Source organism: Siphateles boraxobius, unplaced genomic scaffold (assembly GCF_051911475.1).
Source record: "Siphateles boraxobius isolate OS27281-9 unplaced genomic scaffold, OSU_SipBor_1 278, whole genome shotgun sequence".
Lineage (NCBI taxonomy): Eukaryota > Metazoa > Chordata > Actinopteri > Cypriniformes > Leuciscidae > Siphateles > Siphateles boraxobius.
Genome location: NW_027508895.1, coordinates 30640 through 40356, shown reverse-complemented (window position 1 = coordinate 40356; position 9717 = coordinate 30640). Strand labels below are relative to the sequence as shown.

At 41.9% G+C, this 9717-nt stretch overlaps 1 protein-coding gene across 1 annotated transcript; it reads left to right on the top strand.

Annotated features, from left to right (window-relative positions):
• The first annotated feature begins 2763 nt into the window (after window positions 1-2763).
• Window positions 2764-9717, top strand: mcl1a (MCL1 apoptosis regulator, BCL2 family member a). The gene is made up of 3 exons (XM_077245678.1): window positions 2764-3312; window positions 7194-7444; window positions 9375-9717. The coding sequence occupies exons 1-3, from the start codon at window positions 2904-2906 to the stop codon at window positions 9489-9491; spliced, it is 777 nt and encodes a 258-aa protein (XP_077101793.1). The 5' UTR covers window positions 2764-2903; the 3' UTR covers window positions 9492-9717.

Sequence of the window (9717 nt, the reverse complement as noted above, 5' to 3'; positions counted from 1 at the left end):
AGCTTGTGTTGTGTATAGAGTTTGAGCTTGGGTTGAGTGTAGAGTTTGAGCTTGTGCTGAGAGTAGAGTTTGAGCTTGTGTTGAGTGTAGAGTTTGAGCTTGTGTTGAGTGTAGAGTTTGAGCTTGTGTTGAGTGTAGAGTTTGAGCTTGTGTTGAGTGTAGAGTTTGAGCTTGTGTTGTGTGTAGAGTTTGAGCTTGTGTTGTGTATAGAGTTTGAGCTTGGGTTGAGTGTAGAGTTTGAGCTTGTGTTGAGTGTAGAGTTTGAGCTTGTGTTGAGTGTAGAGTTTGAGCTTGTGTTGTGTGTAGAGTTTGAGCTTGTGTTGAGTGTAGAGTTTGAGCTTGGGTTGAGTGTAGAGTTTGAGCTTGTGTTGAGTGTAGAGTTTGAGCTTGTGTTGAGAGTAGAGTTTGAGCTTGTGTTGTGTGTAGAGTTTGAGCTTGTGTTGAGTGTAGAGTTTGAGCTTGTGTTGAGTGTAGAGTTTGAGCTTGTGTTGAGTGTAGAGTTTGAGCTTGTGTTGAGTGTAGAGTTTGAGCTTGTGTTGTGTGTAGAGTTTGAGCTTGTGTTGTGTATAGAGTTTGAGCTTGGGTTGAGTGTAGAGTTTGAGCTTGTGTTGAGTGTAGAGTTTGAGCTTGTGTTGAGTGTAGAGTTTGAGCTTGTGTTGTGTGTAGAGTTTGAGCTTGTGTTGTGTATAGAGTTTGAGCTTGGGTTGAGTGTAGAGTTTGAGCTTGTGCTGAGAGTAGAGTTTGAGCTTGTGTTGAGTGTAGAGTTTGAGCTTGTGTTGAGTGTAGAGTTTGAGCTTGTGTTGAGTGTAGAGTTTGAGCTTGTGTTGAGTGTAGAGTTTGAGCTTGTGTTGAGTGTAGAGTTTGAGCTTGTGTTGAGTGTAGAGTTTGAGCTTGTGTTGTGTATAGAGTTTGAGCTTGGGTTGAGTGTAGAGTTTGAGCTTGTGTTGAGTGTAGAGTTTGAGCTTGTGTTGAGTGTAGAGTTTGAGCTTGTGTTGAGTGTAGAGTTTGAGCTTGTGTTGAGTGTAGAGTTTGAGCTTGTGTTAGAGTTTGAGCTTGTGTAGAGTTTGAGCTTGTGTTGAGTGTAGAGTTTGAGCTTGTGTTGTGTGTAGAGTTTGAGCTTGTGTTGTGTGTAGAGTTTGAGCTTGTGTTGAGTGTAGAGTTTGAGCTTGTGTTGAGTGTAGAGTTTGAGCTTGTGTTGAGTGTAGAGTTTGAGCTTGTGTTGAGTGTAGAGTTTGAGCTTGTGTTGAGTGTAGAGTTTGAGCTTGTGTTGAGTGTAGAGTTTGAGCTTGTGTTAGAGTTTGAGCTTGTGTAGAGTTTGAGCTTGTGTTGTGTGTAGAGTTTGAGCTTGTGTTGTGTGTAGAGTTTGAGCTTGTGTTGAGTGTAGAGTTTGAGCTTGTGTTGTGTGTAGAGTTTGAGCTTGTGTTGAGTGTAGAGTTTGAGCTTGTGTTGAGTGTAGAGTTTGAGCTTGTGTTGAGTGTAGAGTTTGAGCTTGTGTTGTGTGTAGAGTTTGAGCTTGTGTTGTGTGTAGAGTTTGAGCTTGTGTTGAGTGTAGAGTTTGAGCTTGTGTTGAGTGTAGAGTTTGAGCTTGTGTTGAGTGTAGAGTTTGAGCTTGTGCTGAGAGTAGAGTTTGAGCTTGTGTTGAGTGTAGAGTTTGAGCTTGTGTTGTGTGTAGAGTTTGAGCTTGTGTTGAGTGTAGAGTTTGAGCTTGTGTTGTGTGTAGAGTTTGAGCCTGTGTTGTGTGTAGAGTTTGAGCTTGTGTTGTGTGTAGAGTTTGAGCTTGTGTTGAGTGTAGAGTTTGAGCTTGTGTTGAGTGTAGAGTTTGAGCTTGTGTTGAGTGTAGAGTTTGAGCTTGTGTTGAGTGTAGAGTTTGAGCTTGTGTTGTGTGTAGAGTTTGAGCTTGTGTTGTGTATAGAGTTTGAGCTTGGGTTGAGTGTAGAGTTTGAGCTTGTGTTGAGTGTAGAGTTTGAGCTTGTGTTGAGTGTAGAGTTTGAGCTTGTGTTGTGTGTAGAGTTTGAGCTTGTGTTGTGTATAGAGTTTGAGCTTGGGTTGAGTGTAGAGTTTGAGCTTGTGCTGAGAGTAGAGTTTGAGCTTGTGTTGAGTGTAGAGTTTGAGCTTGTGTTGAGTGTAGAGTTTGAGCTTGTGTTGAGTGTAGAGTTTGAGCTTGTGTTGAGTGTAGAGTTTGAGCTTGTGTTGTGTGTAGAGTTTGAGCTTGTGTTGTGTATAGAGTTTGAGCTTGGGTTGAGTGTAGAGTTTGAGCTTGTGTTGAGTGTAGAGTTTGAGCTTGTGTTGAGTGTACAGCTGGCTCAGCGTGAGTCAGAGGGTAAAGGGTCACTAGTGTCAGGTTCGGACTGATCTCTTTACCTCACAGCTCCAGTTCCTCCCTGATTTGACTGAATTATTTTGCATTAAGCCTGGATTTCACTGATCTGAGCTGAAATTATATAAAGAGTTCACCCAGAATCAACATTAAATTAATAGTAATAATATATATATATATATATATATATATATATATATATATATATATATATATATATATTCACTGTCATCCAACAACATTTCAAATGCAACATGGTTAATAGAACATTGACCATAATTATAGAAAACCGACCTTTAGGTGAAATATTCCATTCAGTAATTTCTAACTAATTCAAAAAGAACATTCCAAGGAAGTGCTAAAGAGGAAGACCATATATGGATATTCGGTGCGGAATGACGCATAGGTATACGTCAGGACACAGTATAAAATCCATCCGCGTTCCATCTACTTCCGCTTCACTCACACAAGAGTGTCGACCATCACGAGCGCAATAACCGTCGTCGTCGTCCAAGCTTAACCTTCACCATTTAAACAAAACATAAACTTCAATCTTAATCGTTTAAGTTTTTTTCTGTTTTTAATTATGACTCTGACATTAGGAATCAGGCGAACGGCAGCGATGAGTCTCTTAGCACAGGGCGCGCACACGACGCTCGTGCCCTCGCTGAAAACGCGCACCGAGGACGAGCTGGACGGGTGCGCGGATGAGATGGACTCCGCGTTAAAGCCGGTGAGACCGGGAACGAACGGGCTGAAAGGCCTCCAGCTCGACGGGCGATTTGTGTCCGCGACCGACGGTTCTCTCCCGTCCACTCCGGACTCTCTCGAGCTCGGTTCCGCAGAACTGGACCGTGATACTCGACAGCTCCTGCTGGTCTTCTATCGCACACACACGGGAATGTGTTCACCCGAACAGAACCATAACAGCGCGCTGCCGACAATGAGGCGCGTCGTTGGGGAGATTCTCGAGAAGCACCAGATCGTATACAAAGGTAAGACTCGCGCATGCGCGCTCCCGGCATGGCTGTTTGACTTTGTCTTTTTTTTTTTCAAGAATAAAAAAATCAAAGTATTTAATCCAAGCATAGATCAACTAATCAGTAGAATACAATATAAAATAATCTCCCTAAAATGATTTTTAAGATGTCTGATTTCAGAGTAAACCAGATGTCAGTTTATAGACTGATTATAATGAGCTATAATTTTACTTCTATTCAGTTTATTTGTGTCGTTTCTGATAGTGATGCAAGTTGTCATTGAAGCCTTCTATATTAAGTTTTATTTTGTGTTCTTATTTATAGTTGTGTGAACGTAAATAAACGTCTGTTTCTCGGTGGGGGTTTTTCTCAGAAGGGTTTTATCTGGTGAAACCGCAGTTCGTCAGAAAGCTTCTCGGAACTGCCGGAGTTCCGCTTATCTTCAGCTCAGTGTGTGTGTGTGTGTGTGTGTGTGTGTGTGTGTGGGAGGGTGGGGGGGAGGAGGCCTTCAGAAACTACACCACGAAGTGGAACACTTTTAACCCATCCGTTTAGAAATGTGCATCATATCGGTGCGATTTATTACGTGAACTCGGCAGTTTAATGCCGCCTATGGCCAGAGTCGGTTATGTGCTGTCAGTCAAAAAGGGGCGGGGCCATCGGAATTATATCATATCCGTATAATCGCTAACTTTATTACTGATTGCAAATTACGTGACTAAAACTGTAGTTAGTAATGTAATCTATGACTTTGTAGGTAGATAACATTCCATTTTAGGTAGTGTTCTGATTACTTTTAGATTAGGCTACTTTTTTGCTGCTGATCTGAGTTCAGTAGTGTATGAGTTGATCTGGGTTCAGTAGTGTATGAGCTGATCTGAGTTGATCTGGGTTCAGTAGTGCGTGTATATATGAGCTGATCTGGGTTCAGTAGTGTGTGTATGAGCTGATCTGGGTTCAGTAGTGTGTGTATATGAGCTGATCTGGGTTCAGTAGTGTGTGTATATGAGCTGATCTGGGTTCAGTAGTGTGTGTATATGAGCTGATCTGGGTTCAGTAGTGTGTGTATATGAGCTGATCTGGGTTCAGTAGTGTGTGTGTATATGAGCTGATCTGGGCTCAGTAGTGTATGAGCTGATCTGAGCTAATCTGGGTTCAGTAGTGTGTATATATGAGCTGATCTGGGTTCAGTAGTGTATATATGAGCTGATCTGGGTTCAGTAGTGTATATATGAGATGATCTGGGTTCAGTAGTGTGTATGTATGAGATGATCTGGGTTCAGTAGTGTATATATGAGATGATCTGGGTTCAGTAGTGTGTATATATGAGATGATCTGGGTTCAGTAGTGTGTATATATGAGATGATCTGGGTTCAGTAGTGTGTATATATGAGATGATCTGGGTTCAGTAGTGTGTATATATGAGATGATCTGGGTTCAGTAGAGTGTATATATGAGATGATCTGGGTTCAGTAGAGTGTATATATGAGATGATCTGGGTTCAGTAGTGTGTATATATGAGATGATCTGGGTTCAGTAGTGTGTATATATGAGATGATCTGGGTTCAGTAGTGTGTATATATGAGATGATCTGGGTTCAGTAGTGTGTATATATGAGATGATCTGGGTTCAGTAGTGTGTATATATGAGATGATCTGGGTTCAGTAGTGTGTATATATGAGATGATCTGGGTTCAGTAGTGTGTATATATGAGATGATCTGGGTTCAGTAGTGTGTATATATGAGATGATCTGGGTTCAGTAGTGTGTATATATGAGATGATCTGGGTTCAGTAGTGTGTATATATGAGATGATCTGGGTTCAGTAGAGTGTATATATGAGATGATCTGGGTTCAGTAGTGTGTATATACATATGAGATGATCTGGGTTCAGTAGTGTGTGTATATATATATGAGATGAACTGGGTTCAGTAGTGTATGAGCTGATCTGGGTTCAGTAGTGTGTATATATGAGATGATCTGGGTTCAGTAGTGTGTATATGAGATGATCTGGGTTCAGTAGTGTGTATATATATATATGAGATGATCTGAGTTCAGTAGTGTGTGTATATGAGCTGATCTGGGTTCAGTAGTGTGTGTATATGAGCTGATCTGGGTTCAGTAGTGTGTATATATGAGCTGATCTGGGTTCAGTAGTGTGTATATATGAGCTGATCTGGGTTCAGTAGTGTGTATGAGATGATCTGGGTTCAGTAGTGTGTATATATGAGATGATCTGGGTTCAGTAGTGTGTATATATGAGATGATCTGGGTTCAGTAGTGTGTATATATGAGATGATCTGGGTTCAGTAGTGTGTATATACATATGAGATGATCTGGGTTCAGTAGTGTGTGTATATATATATGAGATGAACTGGGTTCAGTAGTGTATGAGCTGATCTGGGTTCAGTAGTGTGTATATATGAGATGATCTGGGTTCAGTAGTGTGTGTATATGAGATGATCTGGGTTCAGTAGTGTGTATATATATATGAGATGATCTGGGTTCAGTAGTGTGTATATATATATGAGATGATCTGGGTTCAGTAGTGTGTATATATATATATATGAGATGATCTGGGTTCAGTAGAGTGTGTATATATGAGATGATCTGGGTTCAGTAGAGTGTGTATATATGAGATGATCTGGGTTCAGTAGTGTGTGTATATGAGCTGATCTGGGTTCAGTAGTGTATATATATGAGATGATCTGTTTTCAGTAGTGTATATATGAGATGATCTGGGTTCAGTAGTGTGTATATATATATATATATATATATATATATATATATATATATATATATATATATATATATATATATATATGAGATGATCTGGGTTCAGTAGTGTGTATATGAGCTGATCTGGGTTCAGTAGTGTGTATATATGAGATGATCTGTTTTCAGTAGTGTATATATGAGATGATCTGGGTTCAGTAGTGTGTATATATAAGAGATGATCTGGGTTCAGTAGGGTGTGTATATGAGATGATCTGGGTTCAGTAGGGTGCATATATGAGATGATCTGGGTTCAGTAGGGTGTATATATGAGATGATCTGGGTTCAGTAGGGTGTATATATGAGATGATCTGGGTTCAGTAGTGTGTATATATGAGATGATCTGGGTTCAGTAGTGTGTGTATATGAGATGATCTGGGTTCAGTAGTGTGTGTATATGAGATGATCTGGGTTCAGTAGGGTGTGTATATGAGATGATCTGGGTTCAGTAGTGTGTATATATATGAGATGATCTGGGTTCAGTAGTGTGTATATATATGAGATGATCTGGGTTCAGTAGTGTGTATATATGAGCTGATCTGGGTTCAGTAGTGTGTATATATGAGCTGATTTGGGTTCAGTAGTGTGTATATATGAGATGATCTGGGTTCAGTAGTGTGTATATATGAGATGATCTGGGTTCAGTAGTGTGTATATATGAGATGATCTGGGTTCAGTAGTGTGTATATATGAGATGATCTGGGTTCAGTAGTGTGTATATATGAGATGATCTGGGTTCAGTAGTGTGTATATATGAGATGATCTGGGTTCAGTAGTGTGTATATATATGAGATGATCTGGGTTCAGTAGTGTGTGTATATATATGAGATGATCTGGGTTCAGTAGTGTGTGTATATATATGAGATGATCTGGGTTCAGTAGTGTGTGTGTATATATATGAGATGATCTGGGTTCAGTAGTGTGTGTGTATATATATGAGATGATCTGGGTTCAGTAGTGTGTGTGTATATATATGAGATGATCTGGGTTCAGTAGTGTGTGTGTATATATATGAGATGATCTGGGTTCAGTAGTGTGTGTGTATATATATGAGATGATCTGGGTTCAGTAGTGTGTATGAGATGATCTGGGTTCAGTAGTTGACACCATCACTCTCCTCAGGCATGTTGCAGCGTCTCCACATGGACTCTCAGCCGGACTCGATGGACTTCATCGGCTCGATAGCGAAGAACATGTTCAGCGACGGCGGCACGAACTGGGGCCGCATCACGAGTCTGGTGGCGTTCGGGGCCGTGGTGTGTTCTCGTCTGAAGGAGTGTCAGCGCGAGGAGTGTGTGGAGGCCGTGGCACAGCAGATCTCCTCATACCTGATCTCAGAACAGCACCACTGGCTGCAAAAGAACAACGGCTGGGTGAGTCCAGCGCTCGTCTCGTTAGACCCATAAACTGTAAATAAAAATGGACAAAGCGTCTGTGACGTCACCCATAGACTTTCTGAATAACGGTTTTGAGGCCGTTTATGGGGGCTATGGGCGGCGCCATCTTTGAAAATCCTGGGAAATCCTAACCCCGCCCACCTTAAGTTGTGGTTGTAACGTGAAGTTCATGTATGTTTCTTAAAGGCATGTTCAGACACCTTATAGTTATGTATCCTGCAAGGTACTATCCGGGTAAACTCATGTGAACAAGTTAGTACTACAACGAATGAACAAAGTTCTTCTGTTACATTTATTCACTTGGCAGACGCATTTACAGTGTTTCAAACGTCAGTTATAACCACAGGTAAAGTACCTCGGACGCTAACCTATCTGAAGCGATTTAATGCTAACTGTTGCAGTGCCACTGCCCACAAACATTGATGCTAAATAGTGCTAACTACGTGAAATAGTAGTGGAATGTCACTAACCGGGAAAAAATGGAGCGAAGTAACGTTACTCCTACAGTGTCGGTTAGTGCGGTTTATAGCAGAGCAACCCGTTTTATGTACGATATTTCAATACAAATGTTCAGAAAGGATACAGAGGTGGTATGATGTGTTGTGTCAGATCATGGCCGAGACGTCCAATTTCAGGAATTCCACTCGTCCCAGCCTGTTATCAGCTGTCAATCAGGCTGTCAATCAAAGTTAACCACGCCCTTATTTGTCATACATTTTATATCTAAATACAATCTAAACTAACGAGTTTGAAAAAAATTCACCCCCCTCACAGTTGTCAGGCACTCGGAACCTATCGAAAAATACAATAACAGTCCATGGGACCGACCTGTAAAAACATGAATGTATGCTGTGAAAATGGACATTTTAACATGTGGTCTATGGACATTTGCTCCCTTTTGGGACCCGCCCCTAGCGGATTTTACATGCGTTGCAGTTTCTCGCACTTCCGGGTAGGCTTCATTTTTTTAGATTAGAATGTTGCTGCTTGGTTAGACCAAACTATAGAGCCAAATATAGCAGATGTGTATATCGTGATATGCGCTATATATATGTCAATCAATCATCCTGTCACAGTAAAATCTTCCTCATTTTAATTCCTCCTGTATCGTGGAGAGATGTTGATCTGCAGTCGCGGGTCTTTCGTGCAGAGACTCTCCTCATATCAATGCAGAATGATGCATTTAAAAAAGATAAAGATCCGTTTGGCCATCATAAAAAGTCCACATTATTGCAGATGAAATATAACACGGATAACTTGTAATAAATATTCTTATCAGGTTAAACTGAGGGTCACTCAAACCTTCATCTGAATCTCTCAACGTCGGGCGCGCACATCCACCATGTTTTGTGGTTGTAGTTCCTCCAAAGCGCAGTGAGTTGTGGGTAATATTAGCTGTTATAGTGAGCACAGATCCACACTTTAAAAATCCACCAATAATGGTAGACGATCCTGCACTTCTGGCTCACTCTCTTCAACGCTTTACTTTAGGACACTTATCTCACACTGTTTAGGATGGATAATGTGGACAATGAGACGCAGCGAAACTGAGTGGAACATCCCTAAATAACAACAACTTGTGTTTCCTTCTGCATAATTCAGCTCTGTTCTCTCTCACACACACACAGCTCTGTTCTCTCTCACACACACAGCTCTGTTCTCTCTCTCTCACACACACACAGCTCTGTTCTCTCTCACACACACACACACACACACACACTCGAGTTCCTTCAGCAGAAGTGAAGCCAAGCTCAGGTATCAGAACTGTTGTTTAGTGTTTTCCACTCGTGACTCGCACCCACTCTCGCACACACGGGAGTTCATCCAGTACTGTAGTTCATTCACCCGTGTGTGTTCTCTCTCTCTCTCAGTGCCGGTGTTGAGTGTGTGTTCTCTCTCTCCTCAGGAAGGGTTTGTGCAGTTCTTCCGCGAGGAGGACGTGGAGTCGCTGGTGCGCAGCGCTCTGATGGCCGTCGTGGGCTGTGCGGGGATCGGCGCCGGCCTGGCGTTCCTGATGCGGTGAGAACGGGTCGCTCCGGGGCAAGCTGAGCCGCCCCGCGCACACTGACGCGCACGAGTGTGTCGTTAGCAGTGAAACTCCGGCTGCACTCCGCCTGGACTCCGGCTGGACTCGGCTCTGTGCCGGTGCCCGTCACGCCACGCGCTTGGGCTCTTCGCGAGCCGGATATCACCAAGATTTTGCAGATTGCAGATATATTTTTTTATAATAAAACAAATACTGGAAAGAA

Coding starts and splice junctions, on each gene's coding strand:
- mcl1a (XM_077245678.1), top strand. CDS start 2,904: ATGACTCTGACATTAGGAATCAGGCGAACGGCAGCGATGAGTCTCTTA. Junction 3,313..7,193: donor GCACCAGATCGTATACAAAG/GTAAGACTCGCG, acceptor CACTCTCCTCAG/GCATGTTGCAGCGTCTCCAC. Junction 7,445..9,374: donor TGCAAAAGAACAACGGCTGG/GTGAGTCCAGCG, acceptor CTCTCTCCTCAG/GAAGGGTTTGTGCAGTTCTT.